General features: G+C 41.1%; 2 protein-coding genes across 2 annotated transcripts in view; one reads left to right on the plus strand and one right to left on the minus strand.

Annotated features, from left to right (window-relative positions):
• Positions 1 to 3817: 3817 nt before the first annotated feature.
• Positions 3818 to 9265, plus strand: LOC120547624 (4F2 cell-surface antigen heavy chain). Its single transcript, XM_039783147.1, has 10 exons — positions 3818 to 3975; positions 4116 to 4476; positions 5800 to 5964; positions 6045 to 6139; positions 6265 to 6342; positions 6429 to 6484; positions 6577 to 6772; positions 6951 to 7058; positions 7135 to 7197; positions 8716 to 9265. The coding sequence occupies exons 1-10, from the start codon at positions 3943 to 3945 to the stop codon at positions 9109 to 9111; spliced, it is 1551 nt and encodes a 516-aa protein (XP_039639081.1). The 5' UTR covers positions 3818 to 3942; the 3' UTR covers positions 9112 to 9265.
• A 2194-nt stretch (positions 9266 to 11459) lies between these two features.
• The window catches only part of ptgir (prostaglandin I2 receptor), a 29904-nt gene continuing 14964 nt past the window's right edge, over positions 11460 to 26399 (minus strand). Inside the window, exon 4 of the mRNA XM_039791466.1 lies at positions 11460 to 14137. Within this exon, the coding sequence (XP_039647400.1) occupies positions 13850 to 14137 (288 nt within the window). The 3' untranslated portion in view covers positions 11460 to 13849. The remainder of the gene's footprint in view (positions 14138 to 26399) is intronic.

Consider the following 26399-nt stretch of genomic DNA (forward strand, 5'->3'; position numbering starts at 1 on the left):
TTGTTGTTTGTTTTATTTTGGCACTCTATTTTCTAAAATGATTTGTTATTAACAGAAGTATTTTATGATATGTAACCATTCAGTGGCTCCACACGTGGGCTACATGTGTATCAGAGCCTCTCGTGAGGGAACGCAGTATCTCTCAGTAAATAAGTAGTTTGCACAATGCTGTCAGGGAGCAAGGGTGACATGGATAGCAATGACTTGTAGCATGAACGTAAACACGTGCCATAAGAGAAGAAAGCCAGAGGGAGAGACACAAAAGGAGAAAGAACGCAAGAGAGAGACAGTGGTGGTGGTGGGAGGGGGGGGGGGCATACTAGGGTAAAGAGGAAGAGATGTTCCCAGGAATTAGCACACATATGTCATTAAACGTGGACCCCTATGTCTCTTTAGAGAGGAGGTGTGACTTCTCTTGCACGAAACAGATTAGTACAGAACACACTAATAGCATAGTCTGTTCCATTAATATACATTTAAAGTTAGAGATGAATACAATAAAATGATAGATAGTTAATTTCTTTATGCTGTGAGCAGTATTTGTTTCATTTTACAATATTATGTCTGTAACATTTATCCCAGTTATTTGAACATACTACTATTTGTTGAGATTTACAGTTGTTTAGGAGTCCATCTATTTGATTAACGATTTATCTGTTGAGTCATTTCTAACTAAAACAGTTTTGTCTATAAAATGTCAGAAAATAGTAATAAAATGGCCAAAGGCCTAATGTGACGTCTTCAAATTGTTCGCTTTGTCAAACCAACAGTCCAATCTACAAGTATGTTTAGTTATTAGACCATACAAGAGAAATTAATGCAAAATTTCAAATTTGAGAAGGCTGTAATCAAATGATTAATCAGTTAGAATAATAAATAGTTGCCCATTCATTTTCTATCAAAAATGTCAACTATTATTTAGCTGATTTCTTGTTTACCTACACACACTAAATATTAATGTAATACCACATTAAAGTTTAGATCTCTCATTGTATGGCAATGTGCTGAAAGTCATAGGTGGGCGCTGAATTTACAATCGTGCATTTCATTCAAACCCAAATAAAAGTGTGTGGGACATTCAGCACACAGCGACTGAAAACTATACGGGAGATAAATAAAACACACCACAAATGCATCTATCTACAGTAACAAAAATAAAAGCAAGATAGCTCAAAGTAAAGTCAAAACTACCACATGAGGGACTTCAGGGGGCTTTTTTTTTGGCAGTCATGTGTTCTTCAGAATGTGTTGCGAGGGTGTGGTGAGGCTCAGCACCTCTGTATTAATTGGCTGAGCAGAATACTTACTGGACAGAGAGTCCTTTTCACCTCCTCACTCCTGACACGAGAGACCACTCAAATACTCAACTCAGGACGGCACTGTTAAGCTGGGAACACTTGTGGACAAAGACAAAGAGTAAGAAGAGGTGGAAAAGAAGAAAAGGACCTGAAACCTCAGACAGACAATGTGAGTAAGGACTGTGACTGTGTTTCAGTGGCATTTGAATATGCAACATGGGGACAAAGTGGTTGGTGTTGCCCATAGGTAAAGCCTCACAACAGGATGATACTGGGTTAGAACCAAGGGCGTAAATCCCAGGTGGGGGCGGGGGGGTCAGGAACCCCCCTAGAAATATCATTAAAACAATGCTGTGTATTGTAAATAACATAATGATGTATACTTAAAATATCTGTGTAAGTAGTAAAACAATACAAACCCCAAAAAATGCTTTTTAGAAACATTCCCCCCCTCCCTTGCCTCACAGTGGTTTGGTCCACTGCATGCTGTACGGTAGGATCTGCACTCCCATTCAAGGCTATTTTATTCACGTTAAACATCAGATAAAGTTTTTCTTTTCTCAAATAGAAATGATGCGGAGTAATTAATAAATTATCATGTCATGACAAAAAAGTTCGCTATGTTAGTGTAATATAATGTAACGTTACCTAGGTTGTTTAATAGATTGTTGGAAAGAAATGCACCCACTGCAACTAACGGCGATAAGCCTAACGCTATGTGTATGAACTGATATTAGGGTTAATATTGAAGATTTACAGTTGTGTTTTGCTCAATATGAAGTTAAGTGGCTGATCAGTTAAATATATATCCTCTGTCCCAGACGAAACCTAATATTTATGTGGAGGACGCAAGATCATTTTATAATTATAATATGACCGCGTGGTGAACCTATGAAACTAACTCATATTTAGACATCTGATGTTAAAGATTTGTGTTGTTGTTGCCCAGATAAAATGACAGAGAAAAGAAAAACAGACATAAGATCCCTTTTCAGTAGGCCTACACCAAAACGCCAAGTAAGTACAATAAGTCCTCATATCAAGACAATTTGGTAACATATTTATAAGAATGGGTGCTTATGGAAATATTAACGTCACTATGTCACAGGCAAAGGAGACAGAATGAACTGAGGAACAGGGAGAACAGGGACAGTCAGGTGACCAGGGACAGTCAGGTGTAGAGTCTCAGGGAGACCAGGGACAGTCAGGTGGAGAGTCTCAGGAAGACCAGGGACAGTCAGGTGACCAGGGACAGTCAGGTGTAGAGTCTCAGGGAGACCAGGGACAGTCAGGTGTAGAGTCTCAGGGAGACCAGGGACAGTCAGGTGGAGAGTCTCAGGGAGACCAGGGACAGTCAGGTGGAGAGTCTCAGGGAGACCAGGGACAGTCAGGTGGAGAGTCTCAGGGAAGTGTGTTGAGCTTAGTTCATATTTTTGGAGGTGTGTGGCTGTAAGGGTTAGCAGATGAGCTTTCCTAGTGGCTCACTAATTTACATTATGATCAGCTAATTTAACAAGTGTACAAAAGTATTGTATTTCTTTTATATGGGGAAACGTTTTCCTCTAAAATTTGTGTCCCCTTCAAAAATTGCTCTTCAGAAATTGTATGTTTATCCCCCCCCCCTACTATTAGATCAGATTTACGCCCATGGTTAGAACCTGACCTGGTTGGCATGTGAACTAAGCAGCTGTTTACGCCACACAGCAGCGAGTACATTGTAATGGCCACCAGAGGGCCCCTCAATCAGCAACTATTGTCAGCTAAAGCTTGTTTCTGTAAAATGTCACCATTCCGTAGGAACTAACCATTCTATAGGGACTAACAGAAATGTCAATTCATTTTTGTCATTTATTATCTTCTAAAATAGTCTCAATCCAGATTTTAATTTGACCAAGATAGCTGCATTCTACAGTACACAGGGGTTACAAACACAGAGACGAAGAAAGTACAGTGTCATAAAAGGTCAGGTAAGGGGTTCATTTGTTGTGTCGTCTATTTATAATCTTTTGTGACACAATCTTGTGACACAAAACTGCTTGGTTTGGCTCCTGTAGTACTTAGAATGATCCCTGTGATAGACATGCAATATGAATTATTGGGAGACAAAATCAACATTCCTTGTAAATTAAAATGTTTATGACGATCTTTGAGGCGAGAAATGGGCAACGCAGTAACATAACCTTGATTCATATTTGATCGGCTCTGATTGGTTGTTTTTGTTCTGCCATTAGGAGCACCAGGAAGAGCCAGAGGAACGTGACGTTTTTCACAGATTATCGGATTCGTGTAGTAGGCCTAGGCTACTGTCAGGCTGTAGTGACAGTTTGAGCAAATATGTTAAAAATACATCTTATATGAAAATCAACTGTAGGATTAAATGGATATCTTTCGAAGTTACAGTCCTTTTACTGGTCAATCAGATGCCAGTCAAGGAGGTTATAATTATTATAACGCCTCTTTATGCCAGTGATGGATTGTGTGTCACCTGACCTGTAGTGTTAACTTAATTAATTTAAACACCTGTGTGAGACAGGTAGTAGCAGGGGAACGTTGGCTGTAGGTCCTGGCAGTGCTGCATGCTTTGTGTGTGCACAGTGCAGACACGTTAAATCCTGCAGCACCATAGAGTCCCTTCGTGGTTCACATGGAGCAAAGTGATAAAGAGGCCGCTGATGAGGTATGGGATGGATAAACCAAACATGCAGATCCAAACACAACTTCAGCTCAGCAACAGTTGGCCAACTGTTCGAGTGTCTGCATGCTTATTCACTCTGAAATTAAACCACTTAGTCTAAACTATATGTCACCTACTTGCAGCCGGACAGGATGCCTCTGAACGCAGGAGGCGCCGGGTACGGCAGCGTGGCAGGCTCCGGGGTGTCGGGCAGGGTGGGCGACTCCGAGTCGGGCCCCCTGCTCATCCCGGAGACTGAACCGGAGCCTTTCCAGCAGTGGCGGCCCATGACCAAGGACGAGCTGCAGGTCGCCGCGGGGGGTCCGGGGTGGAGGAAGGTGCGTCGTTACCTGGTGCTGCTGTTCTGGCTGGCGTGGATGGCCATGCTCGCCACCTCCATCGCCATCGTAATGCTGAGCCCCCGGCCGATTGCTACGCCGCTCAAGTGGTGGCAGAAGTCGCTGTTCTACCAGCCGCAGGCCGAGGGGTCAGGGGGCGTCAATGGTGAGGAAACCCCGGTATCCATTGAAAAAAATAACAAAAAGTTGGACTACCTGCCTCCTTGTGGTCACTTAAGGTTTTCCTTTTTAAACATGTTTGTAAATCAAAAGAAAAACGTCATAGTGCTGCTTAGAATTTTTTATAGTGACCTTTTAGTGAGCCTTGGTGTATTTTCAGGGGCCTGATTAATCTGTTTTGGGGGGCTTAGAGCAAAGACATGAGCTGCTGGGCCCTTATTAATCTCCAGTTATTCCCACCCTCTGTGCAATGCATTCAGTATTTCTATGCAATAATAGCCTACAGACCCATATTTGCTGTGTGGTATTTTAAATAGAATATATTAAGAATGTACCAAACAAACAAAATAATGAAGGTGACCCTTGTGTTGACTTCGGGTCAAAAATTGACCCGTTTTCAATTTTTGTTTTATATCAGAAAATATGGGATGTAGAAATAAGTGCTGAAACTGTAAAGAAGAAAACATTTACAATTTAAAATGTTGTAAAAAGCAAAAACAAACTGAAAAAAAAGTGTCAAAAAAGGTTTTCAAGGTTGACGGGAAGACAACAAAGTAAATCTTGACAAAGGGCCCCTCTTAAAGACAGAACTTCAAGATCATGTAAAGAAGCAGAACCCACTTTAAGGTCCTTATCATGTTGGTTGACTGTGGCTTTAGTGGTGCAATATCCCTTAAAAAAATATTAAATTGGCACAAACCAGTTGACATAACTTGAAGCTGTCCTGGTTCCAGAGAAGTTGCACGCTTTTTTGCCTGGTTAGTAACGTAGTCTTGCTCAGAGATTGTTAAATGGTGGAGATCCAGTTTCTTCAGCTGGCTGATATTAATCAGAGAGTTATGTTCACAATGTATCAAAAAATTCAATCTGACCACAATAATAAGGCTCTTTGATTGCTGAGAATACCTGTCTTGAGGCCAACGTTTGACATACTTCAAAGAGTTGCAGATAACACTTTCCTGAAAGTGGAAAACTACACCTACTGCTTGCTGCAGGCTGCTTGCATTTAACTTAGAAAAGAGATTAAGAGAGCACTGGTGTTTTATTGCTTTGACAAGATTAGAGTTTTTGATCCCACACAGGAAAATTGAATAACTAACATATGTTAATAACTAACAGTTGTGAAGTGCAGATAAGTAGTCTTTTAAAAACTACATACTACTACATTATATATGATTCTGCATCTGTCGCATGAAGCATGAAGAACAAAACAGAAAAACTCTAAATACTTTCTAAACATGGTAACTACAAAGTGTGAAATGTACTACAAATGTAAAAAATAACACTGTCTAATGTTTAATCTCTGAAGCGCTGTGTGAGCAGCTTCCCTACCTCAGGTCCCTGGGTATAGGAGCTCTCATCCTGGAGGGTCTGTTTGATAAGAAGGCTTCTCCTTTAAACCTCAATGCGACTGGTGAAAGGTTCGGGACTCTGCCTCAGATCCTACATGTGCTCGCAGAGAGCAACAAAGCAGGTGAGTGAAGGACTTCTTTTTTCTCAAACAGCCTGCATAGGCAGACTTAATGAGCTTTATTTTTTTTATTGGCCCTGCAGATCTTAAAGTGGTGTTAAACGTCTGCGGGGTGGATCTGTTGGGAGCTCAGGGTGTAGCAGGAGACGCAGACGAGACATCAAACCTCACAGCACATGTAAAACCTGCTCTCTGGTCATGCTAATTAAACATGTAAAGTTCTCTGTGATGCTGAATTTCTTAAAACATGATATATATGATATATATTTATATATAAATATATATTTCTATATTTTTCCACAGCATGCGCTCCGGTTCTGGCTGGAGCAGGGAGTGGCAGGCTTTGCAATCTGTGACACAGATGCAGCATATTCGGAAAAGGTAAAATGATGCCCACACACAAGCTTTTTTTCTAACAAGCAGATTTTCCACACGCTCTCATCCAATAAAATATATTTACATTTCAGACTCTCTTGGAGTGGAAAGGTGTCTTCAAAGAATTCAGCAGTGAGGATGAGGAGAGGTACCATTATACATACAGTGGATAGAGGTTTTTTTTTTTTTTTCATTATGAAATGAAGCTTAAAAGGTGTCTGTCTGTCTTTCTTTCTTTAGGATTGTGGTTGTCAAACAAACAGGAGACATTCTGCCTCCTCTAAAGAACTCCAGCCAATGCAATGTTACACTGGTGGATATGGTCATGAGGTCGATTCTGCCAACTTCACAACACCTCTTGTCTCCTGAGGAAGTCGCTGACGCCATAGAGACACACCTGCAAACAAGAGAAGAAGACATATGGCCCAGCTGGACAGTAAGACCCATGCATGTGCAATCAATGACCAAGAGAGTTGTCGATTCATTTTCTGTTGATCAATTAATCGTTTCCGCATTAACTGAATGCCATAAATAATTTAAATAATAATGTCACTTTTAAAGGCCTTTGGTGCAGAGAGAGGGTGTTATCGTACAACTGCAATGTGTTTCTGCAGGTTGGAGGTAACGCATCCCATGACTTGAAGGAATTACTCCTGGTGTTAATGATGACTCTGCCGGGATCACCTGCAGTCCAGTATGACGAAGACATCGACCCAAGACAGGTGGGAAGACGTTTGAGGCCATGAACGATGCATTTTCAAAGTTCACATTACCAAACGAAAAGTTTCTGTCTCACAGAATGTGTCTCTGAAAGTCGGCTCGTCACATGGAGACGCGAACAAACCATCAGCCACCCATACAGTGAGTAATAGATCCAGATTTCCCTCCTAGAAAGTATATTCTGAGTACATTTAAAGTGCTCATATTATGCTTTTTGGCTTTTTCCCTTTCCTTTGTGTTATGTTTTTGTGCTATGTTATAGGTTTACAAAGTGAAAAATCCCAAAGTCCACCCTAATGGACCTACCATCTCCAACAGAAAATGCTGTTCACAAACAGCTCTATTGTAGTCCAGCCTTTACTTCCGTGACAAACGTGCGTCACTTTGTAACACGCGTTATAATGCTCGCCTAGCTGCTAGCGTGGCACGCCCTCATACTCTGCAACTGACAAGCTAGCAGTGCTTACCTAGGTTGTGTTTTATCCCCAATCCTCTTCTGTGTACCCCAGTGAACAGTGAAGGTATGGCACTTTTTAAATATGCTGATGACATTGCTTTGGCTGCACACATGTCTAACACTGACGCCGTAACTCTCTACCAGCAGGTTGTAAACAATCTGTCCCAAACTTTTGTTGAGCTCTCCTTGGAGCTCAACATTACAAAAACAAAAGGAGCTTTGCTGTGGGGGCAGACAAAAGGCATCACCTCTGTTCCAGCCACTTAGCATCCAGGGTCAGCCAGTGGAACAAGTGGAGGTATTTCGGTACCTGGGCAGAGAAATGGACACTTCCCTTACACAACAGACACAACATACAAAAAAGCACAACAACGTCTCTACCTGCTCAGAAAACTTTCAGATCAGTAAGGACATGTTAACTTTGGTTTACCGCTCCCTCATTGAATCAGTTCTCACTTTCAATATCTCTTCCTGGTACAACCAACTCACCATCAAACACAAAACAAAACTCTCACGCATAGTGAATCACGCTGCCAAAATAACTGGCTCCCCCCCTATCTGAGCTGTACAGCCGCTCAGTGATCAGGAAAGCCAACCTGATCACAGAGGACCCCTCTCTCTCACCCCCTCCATCACTCCTTCCAGCTATTACCATCAGGCAGGCGTTTTAGGGTACCACTGGCCCGAAAAAACATCTACAAGAAATCCTTCATCCCCTCTGCAATAGCCATATTGAACAGCACAAAATGAACACCACAGTCAGCTGTTACCTTAACACCCCCATGTCTTGTTTTTGTATGTCCGTATGAATGTCTCTTTGTGACTGGAGCCTTGTCAAAGACAATTTTCTATAACCCTTGTGTAACAGACGATAAAGTATTATCTTATCTTGCTGCGCATGTGCAGCTCCCAACAAAGATAGGAACAGAAGTGAGATGTCTCACTCTGTAGCTAAAACGGAGAGCTCAACACACAGGGTGAAAAGAGGAGCTGCAGCAATGTGCAGTACAACAAAAATATGGTGTTTTTTGAAAATTAAACCATGTAAACCTATTCTGGTACAACCTCTAAATACAATTATGAACCTGAAAATTAGTATAATATGAGCACTTTAAGTCACGTAAAGTTGAAGTTAAGACACAAAGCATTAGTTGTGTCGTAATGTTTAAATCTGACACGTGTCTCTACCATCCCTCCCTCAGGAACAGGAGAAAAAGAAAGCTGTTGCTCTCTTCACCTCCCTCAGTCACTCCAGAGCAAGAGAAGAAGCTCTTCAGTTTGGCAGCTTCACTTTCCTCCCCTTCAATACTTCCACCAACTTCTCCTCTTCCTCCAACTCCACTCTTCCCTCTCCTTCATCTCCCCCGATCCTGGCCTTCTTGCGCTCATGGGGTTGTGTCCAATTCCTCGTTCTGCTCAACGTCGGGCCTGAGGTTCACTCCCTGGATCCCGCATGGGCCCCGAGCCTGCCCAAAGCTGGAGTGTTCGTGACCAACACGAGACTGGACCGTTTGGGGTCGACAACTCTGGACACGCTGGAAGTGCAGCCCCGTGAAGCCATTGTCATCAAACTGTTTGAAACAGGAAGCTACTCATAGAGCTTTTCTGGAGTCGGTTACGTGGAGATTTCTGGGATTTGAATTTTCCACTCAGAATGACAAATGTTTGACACAATTGTTTTTTTTAAAGGTGTGATTGGTATGTGCTCAGAGGTCACTAACAATAAAATAATAAAATAATGGTTCTGTGTTCCATGTGGCATCCGTTGTTGTGAGGATAGTGTGTCCATTTTAGCCCTCTGGAGTCAGTCTTTTGATAGGTGAATACACGGGGCATGTATTTACAGTAACATACTTTTTTTTTTTTTGTGTTATAAATAATGTAAAGACGAGCTGAGAACCAGTTGAAAGTGCTGAAGTGTTCTCAGATTTACAGGCATGCATAGAATGAAAAGGGCACATAAACAAGTTGGGATTAAAATCACTTGCCAGCATCATTTTTCTTGTATTTCGGGTTCCTGGCAGCTTTAGACTTGGTTAAAATGATAAGTGACTTATAGCTGTGTTTGTGCTGTGGGGAAAACGATGCTGTGCATGTGGGTCAAGAACAGTTTGAGACTAAATTGAATGCGTAGACAGTCTAAACTTGAGGTTATGTATTCCAACCATGATTTAAAAGCAGACAGATTTTTCTTTTTTTTTTACATCCAAGAAACTATTTGGAAATTCATGGTTAAAGTTCTAAGAAGTAATTCTTCCAAACATGTGGCTTGTGTATTGAACAAATCCCGCTGCATCAGTGTTGCAATAAGCCAGTCACTTGTCTGAGATGCAGATCAAATAAACCACATTTGGAACCACATCCCACTGTAATTACTCTTGTATGTGAATTATTCTCTCAAACCCTGCGGGTGATCTTTTTGTTGAGCAACTCAAAACTGGGAAGCAAATTATGGTTTGCAACTACAAGGATTTACATCATATTAAGTTAACCCTTTTTGCAACCGACAAGTGGTTGCATGAGGAGAAACTATAGCTGCATCTCATGTCCCTTATTTGATAGCTCCTCGACTCCTCGGTTCTCGGGTGAACCGGGAGTTGTTCTGTCCCTCCTCGGTGAAGGCTGTCTCAAAGCTCTTATTTCATGTGTGACGCTTCAGAAGGAAAGGACGTCTCATCCCTCTAAAACACATTTGCTTGTTTCCTCTCTCCTCCGATGATTTCCTCACGTCTCTCCCGTGCCTCCTCGTGGTAGGGACTAATATGCGAGGAAGGGAGGCAAGTGGAGGAGTCGAGGAGGCAATTTAAGCGACATGAGAAGCACCTAGTGACTTACAAATGCACACTCAGTGTAAAGGTCCCATGGCATGAAAATTTCACTTTATGAGGTTTTCTAACATTAATATGCGTTCCCCCAGCCTGCCTATGGCCCCCCAGTGACTAGAAATGGTGATAGGTGTAAACCGAGCCCTGGGTATCCTGCTCTGCCTTTGAGGAAATGAAAGCTCAGATGGGCCAATCTGGAATCTTGCTCCTTATGATGTCATAAGGAGGAAGGTTACCTCCCCTTTCTCTGCTTTGCCCGCCCAGAGAATTTGGCCCACCCATGAGAGAGAGACATCATGGCTTTCAAACAAGCAAAGTGGCAGTTGGTCAAGGCCACACCCCTGCCCTCCACCTTGCCCCCCCCTCTCTCCTCCTCAATAGCTACAGACATAGAAATGGCACATAAGGAGAGCTCATTGTGGGACTGGCTCTAGTGGCTGTAATTCTGCACCAAGGCTGAATTTCGGGAAAGAGACTTCAGATACAGTATTAGGGGACCACTAAGGTCTATATAAAAGCATCCAAAAAGCACCATGTCATGGGACCTTTAAGAAGTGTACACTAGTTCACCACATAGTGGTGCTACAGTACCAGCCACAGCTCTGCTGCTCATCTTACTATACCTTTTACATGAGACTTTGAGATCAATGTTTAACTGAATCATGAAAGATAACCAATAATAATACGTACAAAATTAGACTGTTTACATAATACGCTGTTATCATTCAGCTCTTTCATTAATGTTGCATGTCATTTTTGATTTAATAGAGCCCTCCTTATTTCCCACACAAACCAGCAGTTTTGAATGTAAATATTTATCTGTCAGTATTAACACTTTCTATTACTCTGAATCACACGTCTGCGACGATCCCACACTTTTCACGCCTTTTCACTTCAGAAGAAACTCCAATAAATGATGTTACATGTTTCATGTTACAACTTTTTGCTGTCAAAACCACATTTGAAAACCACCAGTCTGCTTTCCTCAGGCTGCATCATCATGACTAGCCACAAAGGTTTACATACAATAACAAGAACTTGCAGGCAATAAACTTTAAAATGTCATGCTACATGTTCTCCATAATAGTGAACATAAAAATAAAAACACAGTGCAACCGGAATCGGAATGTCACAATAACATTTATGGGGAAAACGTAATTTCCAAAGTTAACAATCAATTACTGTACAGGAGCATATTACGGTTGTCATGTAACGTAATCATTCTTTTCATCTGTTTTAAACAGTAAAAGCTTTTCACATTTCCAAATGGCTACAGTCTTATAAAACGGAACACTGCATGTCAAATAAAATGTTACTCAGTAGTCAAGATTGATGTTAGGGGTTTTAACAAGACAAAAATAAATGATTGTCTAAACATAAACACAATCATCTTCTGTTTATCTCATCACTTCTCTCATTTCATATTCTGTAAATGTACAGCAAACATGCTCGGGTCTAATGACACTCAAGAACTATACAAGGGCTGAGAGCAGTGTGTGTTTTTAATACGTATGACTGATACTTATGAAAGAATTCAGCATAAACATTACTCTTTGGAAACATACACAGACATACGTTGTGAGATGTTTTTTTCTTACATTAATATTTTATTTCACATGAACAAAATGTGTACCATATAATGAATACAACTTTATTATCTAAAAATGTATTCTTTCAATTTAAATACCCTCAAAGACCAAAGTGCCATTGTGTCTGACTTACCTCGGGTCATGCAAGACTGAGTAAAAACTATAAAGCAAAAAGCAACACAGGCAAAAAATAAAATTAAAATAAAATATATATATATATATATATATATATATAAACTGAACTCAAATCCCTACGTCTGTTATCCCTGTATCTCTGCAGTCCATTGCATAAACCAAACCAGCACAACTGTAAGGATACACAACATTATAGCACAGTGAAAGGGCATAAATACGCTACATTTAAATGCAGTAACGGTATTACAAGTCACAACAACAACAACAACAACAACAACAAACTAATTCTCACAGTGCATTTTGCAGCAGCAGAGTTTAACATTCACAGGCAATCATCATAGGTAGTTTAGAAATCAGTGAGAAGTAGAAGGAAGGGTGGAAGCCAATGTGCATGCAATACAATAACATTATCAGCTGGACAGGAATAGAAAATATTCGCTTGAGAATAAAGTAATTTTTTAAACCTGATGATCTCAGCTCTGGAATAGTCCTACATCTTAGATTAACCGTTCTGATTAAAGAAGATTGAAGTCAACCTTGTACTCGCACTCTATAGTAAGTAAGTCGTTTATCCAAATTCAAGATTTGTCTTTTAGAAAACCACTTTTTAGCCATGCTAGCGGCATCGCTCTGGAGCTGTCTGTTGGCCCGCCACTTTGGTGCAAACTAAATTATCTCAACAACTATTGGATGGATGGCCATAAAACCTTGTACAGATGTTCATGTTTCCTTAGAAAATGAAGCCTGATGACTCTTGGTGATCCCCTGACTTTTTGTTGAACGCCACCCTGAGGTTGAAATGCTTGGATTGCCATATATTTGGCACAATTCTCTATGGTGCTAAAATGATGAATTATGATAACTTTGGTGAATTTGGCAGTTTTCATTTAGTGCCATCATCGGGTCAAAACGTTTGTTCAGTACTTTGGTTTATGACAAAATATCTTCAAAACTGATGACATCAATCTCCGCTGTACTCTGTGTCTAGTGCTGATTAGAAAATGTTAGCAAGGAAACATGCTAAACTAAGATTGGGGAACATTGTACCTGCTAAGCATCAGCATGTTGGCATGCTGTCGTGCAAGATGCAGTCACAAAACTTTACAGGTGTCTAGTTGAGATCAAAATGAAGGCCGAGTTCGAAGTAGGGGGGTAGAGATAGGGAAGGGTCTCTAGTTAACTACTCTGGATTGGGGCTACTGCTAGCCTGCTAATGGTTTCTATTTATACTTCACCTTGTCTGGGAAACCAAGTTACATCACACTCACCTGTCACTGACTACATAATACTATTATTTTAAATAAATCGTCATCTTCATGTTGAGTGTGACCTGCATCTCATGTCATGGATCAGTAGATGTGGACAACCTAGTAGTCTTAAAGAAAAGGCTGAGAGAAAAAAGAAGACAGCATACATTAATGCATATTGTTTACCCATATAGCTTTTACCCGAGTGCATATATTCAGATTTTTCATAGGCATGATATGGTTTCATGTGTTTCTTAGTGCTAAGTTACAGTGCTGTTTGTTCATGGCACAATTCTCCATGAAACTTGGGAAGAGTTTTCATTAGTCAATGGAAGTTTAAAACCCAGTGCAATAGTTTGTTCATGGGGAAAGATTTCCATTGTGACGAATACTTCGTTGTCAAAGTCTTTGTGCCTTAAAATGGCGAGTCCTGTGTGCAAATGTTAATGTTTCATTTCACAAATTTGCTCCAATGTTTTATCAGGCATCAAGGCCTCCGAGCCTGCAGCCACCCCGCGCTGCCCGAGGGCTTCTGTCGGGTCACAGAGGTAAACTGGAGAACATGTTGCTCTGTGGAACTGTCCCGTCTTGGGGGCTGTGTGGAGTGTGAGCGTCAAGGGGTAAAGACAGAGCACAGTGCGCTGTCGTCTTCACAGCTTTTCTGCCAAAGCGGCAGCTCAGCAGAGAGCAAAGGTGTTGAAACACAGACTTGCGGCAGATGATGAAGACCCAGGGATCCACGATGGGGTTGAGGGCGTAGAAGCGGAAGGCTGTCAGGTTCTCCGCGTCGCCACAAAATGGGTGAATGGCGTTGATAAAGCCTGCGATCTGAAGAAAGAGAGGGTCAAGGTTAGACGCAGTCTTTACTATTCATAGGCTACAAAAGTAAAGCCTAGCAAATACGAGAGAGTTGTGTCTTCTACGAGACCTCTGTCCAGGTCTCAGGATGCAGAACGCTGCTGGTTTCCTGTCCCAGATTAGATAACCAGAATCAAAACCAGCAGGGCAGTCGGTCAATCATGCTGGCGCTGCAGAGCTTTAACCTTTACTTATCCAGAGCAGCTGTGGTAAGCAGAAATGCAGGCACCTGCTTCACACTCACTTCCTGGAAGCTGCTCAGGATGCAGTTTTATATGCAGCTTCATCTCGACATCTTTGCTCTCTCCCCCTTATGTTCTAAGCCCTTAAACCTCATCTAGAATACTGTCGTCATGGTTTCTCTAATCACTACTTACCGGCTTTCTTAAAAAAAAAAATTTAAAATAAATACCTTTGGGTTCTCCCCTTAGGTTAGATTCTGCTGGTATATTTCTCTAGTGAATGATCATTTTGTGTTCCCAGGAATACTGTCTGGACACTAGCTTTACTACTAGACACACTTTTTGGGTGATTTATTACTAGGATTAGAAAGGATACATGTAAAGTACTCCCTAAGAGCAGGTTTTATTTGGGATTTTGGTTGTGTTTTCGTAACGCCGCCCAATTGCAAGCGAACCACGACAATACTTGTGTATTTACAAGAAACGCTCATAGTTTTGGTAACCCGTCATCCCACAAGAAGATTAAACATTTTGTCTGCTGGATGGAGCCGATTGGAACCTGACTCGAGCCTCTGTTAACAGCAGCACATGACGGAGTTGTCGGTACCTTGGTGTTAAAACCAGATGAAGAAAACATGACTGTGTGTTTAGTATCAGTGTCAGCTGAGGCTGTGGTTCGTCTTGTTATGCTAAGCTTTACCAAATGTCAACATCCCTCTCTTTATACCAGTAAAACGCGCTCGGTGGACGCACGCCTTTAGTTTTCAGCAGCACAAAGAGCCCTGAATACAGATGCAGACAATGCCACATGACAAGACAACGACCTTTTCCTGTATTGACCTTAAAGGTATAATAGGCTGCAGAGAGGCAGTCCAGACAGCAGCAGCTGGCGGCTTATTCATCCTGGGCAGAGAGAGAAGCAGCAGCTGGCCCAGGAAGCGTCTCTGTCACCTTGCTACTCTTCTCTATCAACAATTCTCCATTTCCTCCATGAAATATCCAACAAACAGTGGCCTAATTAATGGCTTGTGCTGATTGAGTGCTTTTATGCATTGGTGTAAATGTTTCCCTGTTGCTAGGGCCTGGACTGAAAACTAATAAGCTGGAGACGCAGTGAGAGTGGCCAGAGGGAACGAGTCCAGAGCCAAGCCAAACCAAACCAGACATCCAGAGGGACCAGACACAGGGCTATGTCCTCTCTACGCTCATTAACTGGTTAAACTCACGCGGATGTGGTCGCTCAAATATTGATCTAAAGATACACCCACGAGAAATGGAGAGAGGGAAAGAGGAAGAGGCTGACTGTGTGCAAACCCAAAACAACAGCAATTATCTTTTGATGCGTCTTAGAAGATGTTGAGCTCACTGGCATAATAACTTCAAACCAACACCCTGGAACAGCGTCATCATCTTGGATGTTTCAGCGATGGTAACAGTCCAGAGTGGAACAAAACAACGGCCAGATGTTTTTGACTTTTTAGGAAGTATTTGAAATTTCTTGAATTGCACAACAGATGTAGTCAGGATTACTGTCGGATTTCACTGATTGCACTGGCTTGATGCACAAAAAAAAACTAAAAATCACAGAGAAGTAAACTAGACACACACACGCACACAGTCAGAATTAATAACAGACATCAAAACAAATTTTTTTTTACCACATTTCGCTTTTTTTAAATCTGACAGTCAGTCAGTCAGTTTCCCTTTCCATTGTTTCCCTCTATCAGTTACTGTATTTATCTGTATAATTATTGTCAATAAACTGAACATCCCTTATGATCAAGTTATGTAATGAATATCTCCAGGATTGGGTTGTACCATCTGTTCATAAATTACATGCATTACTAAAACTGTCCGTTAAGTTCTTCCTAACTTCTCAGTAACTACTAACTAGTCTTAAACTAGTGATTTACTAAATCTGATCTATTTTGCCAGGATATCAGCACAATACAGGAGGCAGTGGATACAAATACATGTTTCAAAAGCCTAAAAAATAACAGTGAAATATGTTCTTTTTTGACCTCTTTTACGACAAGGATAACAACATCTTTAACTTGTCTTGACTTATAGAAACAGACCTGGCAACAATTTGTTATTTGAATGAATACTTGAAGTAAAAATTTATCTTAGGCCTACTGTCATAAAACACACTAACAAACACGATGACAAATGCCTCGTGCTATACGCGCACTGCGCAAGTTACCGAACACTTTATTCATCATGCGGTGTTGCTAGAAACATTTCAAACAGACACGCATCCTCATACGCTCTGCCGTCTTTCTCACACTTGCTGTTTCGCTCCACATTACCACCCTCACTGTTGCTGCTGTTCCTGCATGCCACCCTGCCTCTTATGGTCCTCTCGCCAGACCTCAAGGCCCGCAGAGTGCCTCACAAATCACAAGCTGTCCTCTCCAAGCGCTGTTAGGCCGTGGGGCCAAAACTGATGAGATGTCAGGCTCTCCTTAAACAGGAGCATATAAATGTATCAGTCTGTGGTTAAAGGGCAGCACAGAAGCACAGCAGGCGAGGACCAGAGTGATTACAGTTGTGCCGACTCAGAAAGCTGTGAAGGAACATACCACGAGTATGCTCATAGGCATATAAATCCAGCAAAAGCAAATACGTTCACACATGGACTGTATACAGATGCATACAGAACATTTGCAGGCAGCTGCACATAGAGTACGCTGGATTGTGTACGTGTGCAAACACATACATTCATCTATCGCCAGCCACGGCAGATCTGCAATCTGTACAGTACCTTATACCTAAAACTTCTATTACAAAGAGAACTTAGTCATGAGGATATTTTATTTTACTTAGTTCGTCAATATCCAGATGACTGAGAATCTTCAAGTACCTGGACCCAGTTGGTGTAAAGGTGGGTACATCCTGGCAGAGACACATACGATGCTATTTCAAGGCTGATGATCGCTGTATCTCTCAGGAAACAGACCACGTAATGGCTGTCTACACTCTACGGTCCATTATCGTCCATCTCGCGGTCCTTGAGGACTCTTCCCAACTCCTTCTTCCTGATCCTGTTTCACTGCAGGATCATTACACGGGGGATGAGAGGAGGCAGCGCAGAGATTACAGGCCTTTTGGAGAGGAGCCAGCAGGGAGGGAGAGAGAGAAATGCTGCAGTGGTGCCACTAGTCTTTAAAAAGTACAGTAGTTCGACATTTTGGGAAACATGCTTGATTTCTCTCCTTCCGAGAGTAAGATCGATATCAATCTTGTGTGATTATTTTGTCCACTTGGGAGGCGATAAAAACAACACATAGCCTATTATCATCTGTTGGCTCTGTACCAGCGAAATGTGTCCCTTTCACTTGTATTGTTTCAGGTTGATTCATTCACTAAAATGTCTGTCATTGGTGAAGTATAGAAATGACAGGTGATTATAATTGAAGAAATTCAAGGTGATATTAGGGCTAATACATATATAATATAATAATTCCTCACTGCCGCCCACTTCTGAAACCAAATCTGCAGCCCCTCCCACGCCAAGACTCCAGGTGGTTCCACCTGGCTGGAGAAAATAATTACACCATGTTATTTATCCTACAACATGACCTTTCTTTTTTATGTATGGGTTAAACAAACAAAGTACCGCATGTTCATTTTTAAGCTTAAAAGGTGCTGGTAGGCATACTTGGACAGAACCTGGCTAACAGTTTCTCCCTTGCTTAAAGTCTTTATGTTATGCTTAACACATCCTCTTAATGTAAAGGCATGAGGTTGATATCAATATATTAATTTCTTGGAGAAAAAAAAAAGCAAATAAGTAGGAATCAGCAGCACAGTTTACCAAAGGTGTGTGAACTACACTGCTGGGTCTTGTGGTGAGCACATGCAGGTTCTTCAAATACTTCTGCTTGTACTGTGTTTATTCTAACTTGTGAAGGGCTCATTAGAAGGGTGGAGTATATATGGTTTTAACAAAATAAAATATAATTGTGTGGTGTGTTAAAAAAAAATCAAATGCCTTTATTTTATACCTATACCGCAATATGTATTTAAATAACACATTGCGAGCGACGTGTCCCATGCAATCCACAAGGTGGAATAATAACGAGTGTTTTAAGCCTGACGAGTTTCACAAGTGAGGAGATAAAACGTAGTTCTCACTTCTAATTTGCTCTCAAATGTCAGAAACGTTCACTCAGTCTTTCCACTGTACCTCTGCCCTATCTTTACCATCTAAGTCACTTCCCATCCTTCATTTCTTGTAACTCAGCATACAGTTCACAGAAAGTTTGAACACAAATTCAAAAATCATTACACACACTGCACATCTGTACTTGATGCTGTGAGGGGAAGCTTTCAAATTAAGTGCATTGATCCAGGAACACTGGAGTTGATTGGATTTCCACCCACTGCTTTTATTTCTCCCAAACAACTGCAGAATATAATTATAAGTGTTTTTTTTAAGTAAAGCCTCCCTCCTCCCCTTAAGCTCTTTTAATTGTAGTCAAAGAATCAAATATACATGTTTCCTCCCGGGTCGACCTCCTCCCTCATTGACTTCTTGAGGGACCTGATGACACGCTGGTGGTGAGTCATTCTGCACACACATGTAATGTAAAGCTTAGTGCTCTTACACTGATGGGGAATTTCACCGCTCCACAATCAGCAGTTAGGAAGTTATTGAGGAGGTGGTGCGTGTCATCTGAGACACAGAGAGTGAGAAGGAGTGGGTGTGTGGTGGAGAGAGCGTGATCATGCCATCTGGCGCATGTAACCTATTCTTCCATTATGTCAATTTCTCTTCAGGCTTTGTTCAGTGACTTTTACAACACAGGGAAAAAATAAATAAATCTTTAGCTTCCTGAGCATACGTTTATCAGTATTAACCTGCTGTTCACTAAATGTAAATGTTGTTTAAAGAGCAAGAAAAAAAAGAGCAAGATTTTAAAGAGCGAGAAAACTAATGTTAACGAGTGGCAGCTACATGTGGAAGTAAAGTCAGCTTGTGTTTGTTTAAGACAAGTTTCATCAGGGGAATTATGCTTATTATTGAGTTTTTCTCTATAGGAAGTACATTGGGCTGCAGTGAGTTTCCTGGAGCCATTAAACCTTTTACCAGTCAAGTATCTGGGAAGAAAATGACCACAGTGCAAAATTAACAAAACATTTGTCACACACAACCACACACACACACACACACACACACACACACACACACACACACACACACACACACACACACACACACACACACACACACACACACACACACACACACACACACACACACACACACACACACCCTGTTGCTCAACAGTTTGTGAGAAACACCCCTTTAATTGTACAGAATCTACCATTATCACCCTTTCTTCCTCCGGAATAATGTAAATTGAAGAATTTAGAGCAAACTAAAATGGTCACTGTGAGCTCTCTGATGAATAAACTGTACATAATACATACATCATGTGTGGGGTGAGAAGCTGTTGGAGTTTCGATACAGCTTGACAACTGAAAAAAAGAAACAGTCAACGAAAAAAACATACACAGTAGCTACACCAAAGAGGAAGAGGAAGTAACTGTGAAAAGGGTGAAACCCCAACTTAAGAATTTGGCGTGATGGGCTGATGATATGTGTCAGTAGATTATAAGAATAGGTCGACACGGACACATTGCAAAACCTTGTGTCTGTTGCAAAGGACCCGACAGGCGTTCACCACAGTTCCTCTTCAACAGAGATATAGCTGCCTGTACTGTATGGTTGCTGTCTGTTGGTGATTTGCTGATGTTGCCATGTATGCACTTTGAGATCAGTGGCAGATTATCTTTTGAAAGATGGTAATGCCAAGGTAATCATGTTCTTTGTCGTGTTCTGAACATTTTACTTTGATTTGTGCGATTATTGTTGGCTTATACCTGTGTTCAATTTCATGATTAGATCAATTTTCATCCCACTTTTCTAGTTCCAGGCCATGTGCACACTTCATCATCTCATTTGCCAACAGCTGAGCACAACTCAGCCTTAAAAATTGTATCTTTTATTTTCATTGGCGGTGAACAACATTCACTTGAAATCAGTTTGTTGTTTTAATATCCTCAGTCCTATTTTTTGTAGGTTTATCCATCATTCCTATTGGTTATGACAACAATTTTTCTGCATTCTGGGGATGTAATAACATATGTGATAGGATAATTCGTTGGACGACCAGGCGGGCTGTAAATAATATTCCTAGTTTGACTTTATATCCCTCTATACCACTTAATTGGAAGTGAAAACAAAGGTGAATGTACTTAAAATTGTGAGTGTTATGTTAGCAAAACATACAGTAATGATGGCCATAACTTCGTAAAATGTGAGCTCAGTCGTTTAACTCTTTTCCTGTTATTCCCTTCCAGTCAATATTTAGGTTATTAAAATCCCAGAGGTTATACATTTGTGCATTTTGGGTATTGCATTTGGGGTATTTAAAGCTAAGATCTGTAGCTTTTTGGGTTGAAATATGGCAATTTCATGTAGTATGAGTATTGTTAGAAGTTAGGACTGGCATTTTTACTGTGGCTCTACTTGTTCAGTGTTACTGCTCTCGCAAGCAGCACACCACCTCTACAACAATGCCAATAAAGTCTGTTCAAATTGCACCCGTTTCTTTTAAAATGCAAGGTGTACGTCATCCCCCCCGACCTACTTCAGAGTGTAATTTCATCACTAATGATAAACTAGACAATATTCAAAGACATTACATGGTCGGTTATATCCGTTTGCATACAAGAATGATGTGGGGAAAATAACTAGTGCTGTCAGTTAAACGCGTTATTAACAGCGTTAACACAAACCCATTTTAACGGCGAAAATCTTTTTATCGGAAATTTTTTTGGCCTAGCAAACTTTGTAGTTTTTTTTACATGCTGTTCTAACAACTAGTAACGTTAGAAAAACTACAACACCACACCGCATCTAGCTAGACTGGAAACAAAACAACAGGCACGCCGCACACACTTGTTTGGGCTTGCGAGCCGGCCGAAGAGTAGTAGGCTAAGGTTACGTTTTGAGTGGATGGCGAGCGCGAGACGCCGAAAGGGATGCCAATAACATTCTGAATGGAAAGTTTACTTTTAAAAAAGTTGCCAAATGGTTCCATTGACAAGACCAAAGTGATCTGTGTGTTTTGTCGTTGTGAACTGAGCTATCATCGCAGCACGTCCAGTCTGAAATACCACTTGATGGCCAAGCACACAGCTGATGCGAATTCTCCGCCCCCTCGTCAAAGCCAGGCGACAAAAGCACAAAGATCCACTTTTCCATGTTGATTAGAGCATTAAAATGAGAAAAAAATAATGGGACAAAAAGAAATCAAGGGACATTTAGAATAGATAAAAATATGAGATTAATTGCGCGATGACATATTTTAATTGTTTGACAGCACAAAAAAATAACACATACTGTATAGTGACATTGGATGCATGATGTTTTTCTGAAGTGAAGACCTTGAGTTGTCACTGTGCAGAAAGACTTCAGCTTTCACCTGATATTAACTGCATTCAATCATTTTCTTTGGCATTTAAGCTAAGCTTGCTGGACAGAGAATGTCACAAGCAGAGCATTACACACACACACAAAAGATTTCAAGTCTTGACACGCACTGCCAGCCTGCAGTTACGACTTCTTTGACAACAAACCAAACCCAAACCAGTCCGTAGGTGTTTTCGTTTTGTTTTTGGACTTTAAAAAAATGTACACTTCATTAAACTGATATGCATGATAGCAATATTACAACATTGTTTTCGGTTAAACACAACAAGATTGCGTGCTAAACCAGACGCTGACATTGGCGCGTGCTGCAGTAACGCCAATGTTTTAGGAACACCACCTGCTGCATACTGGTGTAGATTTAAATGTATACACTGTACAACTAACAAAAACCCATGTTGCTCTGCAGTCACTGCGCAGGTTTTCACAATTCAGACTTTGTTCAACAAACACACTTCCTCTTTATGCTGCTGTGCAGTGTTTTTGTTTAATGTGAATTAGGGACCACAAATCTCTTCCTTTGTGACAAGTATCTGTAAGCGAATGCTGATAAGTACTGGAAGCATGCGTGCAGATGTGCTTGCATGTTTATTTTTGACCTTCAATTATCCTGGGAAAGTTTGCTAGCTCGTTTTTTTCTAAATGATCAATCTGTCAGCCCGGTTGGTATCCAGCATTCCTCCCTGTCAACTACCGGGCTGCTAAACCAACAGCAACCGCAGACAGAATGGATGCCTGGATCACGGCATTCATCAGTGCACAGTACACAAACACGTTGACACCTAAAATAGATTGTGGAGCCATCGGAGGATAATCTGTGAATTTGGGCGATATAAATAAAAATAGTGTATTTTATTTACGGGTGGGAATCACCAGAGGCCTCACGATACGATATCATTACGATACGAAATCATCACGATACGTTACGATACGATATTATTGCGATTTTAAACATATTGCAATATTCTGCGATATATCGCAATTTATTACCTTTTTTCCAACTTCAAATTTTCCCCAATTTCAAATGATGTCTCCAAAAGGAAACTTTGTCAACATCTGTTTTTTCTAAAAAGATACATTTCTCTGTTTGTTTATCCCACTTCAATTGTATTGCTACAAAATTGGATTGTCAAGCAGACAAACTGACAACACATATATAATAATAGATTGATACTTGCCGTCTGTATTGATCCAGTATTGCCACGGGAATATATTAACAGTTTTGCTCTTACTAAACTAAAAAGCACAATCACAAAACAAATGTTTCTTCATCCACAGATACGTCCCGTTTATAATATTTCGCTTCGTTTGTGCCCTTCGTTTACACGCAAACGGAGAATTTCTAAAAAAAAGTGGAGAATTTGGAAAACTTTGTTTGCACGTTTGCATGTAAACTGACACAAACAGAGGTTTAGGCAGCTGAGAGAGAGAAAGAGGAAGTGATTGGTTGCTGTTGTTGCTATTTTTGGGGATTCTGATTGGCTAACGTGGGCTTGAGCTTCTCGTTACACTGCCACCTACAGGTTTGGCGTGCTCTTGATGGCATTGGCGGCATATATACACGGGTACGTGTAAACGAACACTTTTCTGAAAACTGACAGCTGTGCACGATGTTGTTTTTGAAAACGGAGAGGTTGAAATAACCGTTTATGAAAATAGCCGGCCACGTGTAAACGTAGCATGAGTGTTACAAATGATATAGACGTTGTGGAGGTGGGCGTGGTGTGCAATCAGCTGCAGTGGAGAGAGGTGTGGGGACAGATCAGGAGAGCGGTGCCAGGTTAACTGTCTCAGCTGACCGTTGTCGTACTAATTAAACTCTCCCTTTACGGTGTATGCACGTCTGGGCTGTGATTGGTGCTGAGGGTAACCCATGGTGACGGCGAATCCTGCTACACGAGTGTTCCTTACATTCGGCAAATGCTGTTTTCTGAATATTGAGCTTATCATTATCACCAAATACCTCACCAAGCCCAAAGTGCACACTTCTCTTCATCACCAATTGGTTTGTTTATCCCAAATACACATATTTGTACAGATAGCCTGCTTTAAAAAAAAAAAAAATCAAATAACTAATCTGGGGATTTAACCATTTGTCAGCATCATTATACAAAGCCAATCATCAAGCTATTGTTCCACATGTGACTTCACAATGCCACTGAAGGTATTTTTAGGACAGTGAGGGAGTCTCTGGGAGTAGAGGAGTGGGGGGGGGGGGGAGGACTTATTCCCATCACATATTTTCAAGTTCTGTGCACTTGTAAACAACAGCTAGAGTTCAGTGGGCCCTAAAGTCCCAACCGCACAGAATCTGCACTGGCTGCCTGGTTGCAATTATCTTATTGGATTTATTTAGTCCCAGTCGTCAAAGGGTTCAGATGCTCTTTGAAGGCCAAACTCGTTTTATGTGCAGCGCAAAAAACATTTTGTGAAGGCCGCAAAACAAGATTTAATGACGCCTTTTACCAAAACTGAAAAGCAAAACAATTTCTATTACAATTGGATCAGAAAACGGAGGTCTTTGATCATGGGGGAATAATCAATGATTGATTCAGGCTGTGTTGTCACACACAGACATCATTCTTTACAAGTTGTGATAGAAAAGTGAACACCCACTTGGGGCTACAGCACAACACGACTGCCATGAATCATAATCTATCTGATGCAAGCTGAAGTCAACTTCCGGGAACAGGAAAGGGAATATTTATGACTGGACTGAAACCCCCGATAACAATTTTTATTTATTTACTCAGGGATGATGTTACACTAAAAGATTAAACAAATTTTGCCTTAAATCACAAGGGTGAATTCTTATTTTACTTCTTTTTTCTTTTCACGGTGAGAGATTTGAGATGAGCTGAAATGCATCCCATGTCTCCTGTCACGTCAATCAAGCTGATTCTCCAGTGTGTTGTTACTGAGGTGGATATCCGCCGTTTACCTTTTTCACATGTCCCTCGGCACAACAACAGACGATCGCCACATTCTGCTTCACTTAGCGTTTCATTTGATGGGAGTGTGTTGTGTTTCACTGCTGCAGCTCAGCCAAGTTTTATTAAGACCATATATCTCCTGAGAGTGTTGGCAAGGTGGAGTATGAAACAAGAATCCTATTGTTCTCTCTGCACCAACACCGGAAGATGAAATAATTAAGTTAACACCAGGATTTCAGATAGCCGGTTCCATTTTGGATCCGTTTTGCGGTTGGCAAAATACCTGGATTTGTTTCGACATCAAATTTCTCAATAAAACTATTATCGCTCCTTTCTTTCTTTTATTAGCGAAGAGCAATGAAGAAACATATAGACAGGCTTTTCATTTTATCGCTGTTTAAAATGTCAAACATCGCATACTGAAGATGAGATCAAATGTACCTAATTAACATTAAAGCTCACTATCTGGTACGCTGCTAGCACTGCCAAGGACAAGGGCAGACTGCAGCGTGTCATTCGGTCAGCAGAGAAGGTGATTGGCTGCAATCTGCCGCCGCTCCAGGACCTATACGCCACCAGGACTCTAAGGCGTGCTGGAAAAATTGTGGCCTATCCCTCACAACCCAGACAAAAACTCTTTGAGACACTCCCCTCTGGCACAAAGCTGAGGTCCATTAGGACCAAAACCTGACGCCACATGAACAGTTTTTTCCCCTCCGCCACTAGCCTTATTTACAAGGCCCGGAAACCACCCTGACTCTCTCCACACTCCACCCCTGGCTCTTCATGCCACTGTACTCTCTCTGCTGTAATGCTCTTTTTATTTCTGTCTTTCTTTTTAATTTAATACATACGGTGTACATATACTTATACTTATAGTTTATACCTATACTTATATTGTTTAATATTCCCTTTAGAGAATGTGTGACGTGCACCAACAACACCAAAACAAATTCATTGTAAGTGTTAAAAAACGTACTTGGTAATAAACCCTTTCTGATTCAGATTCTAGTGCCTAGTTTCTGTATCCCCCATGAGGAATTGTTGTCGTTGTAGTCTAGTCGTTGCATCCAAATGACACAAGCCTTCCGTGATCGCGCACCACCCCCAAACAGTTTCTTATAGCCAAGGAGGTCATGGAGGATTAAAAAAACATGGACTCTTCAAAAGAGGTAATTATCTTCACTCGAGCTTCTGCTCACGAAAGTCGCCGAAAGACACAATCTTCTGAACATAGCCATACTGAGAAATACAGAGAGAGATGTGTGGAGCTGATAGTTTTAATTAGCTTTGTAGCAACTCATTTGGGAATGGCTTGAATGTAACGGACGTTCATTATTATAAACAAGTTACACACTAAAGCTTTGAAGCATGAATAGATTGTTTTTTTAAAAACCTATTGTCAAACCACCCGCCTCATGCCAAGGCCGATGAGGTGGTGGGGGCGTTTTGAGGAAGCTGGACAGGAAGCTTTCGAAGTGCAAAAACTGTGGTGTTTATTAATATAACAACAAAAAAAACAGCAAAAATAACAGCAAACAAACAGAACAGCACTCTCACAGCAAGCTGCCAAGTCCTTTCTCTCATCTTCTTCTTCTGAAGGCCCTTTTAACCTC

This window comes from Perca fluviatilis, chromosome 2 (assembly GCF_010015445.1).
Source record: "Perca fluviatilis chromosome 2, GENO_Pfluv_1.0, whole genome shotgun sequence".
In the NCBI taxonomy this organism is placed as follows: Eukaryota; Metazoa; Chordata; class Actinopteri; order Perciformes; family Percidae; genus Perca; species Perca fluviatilis.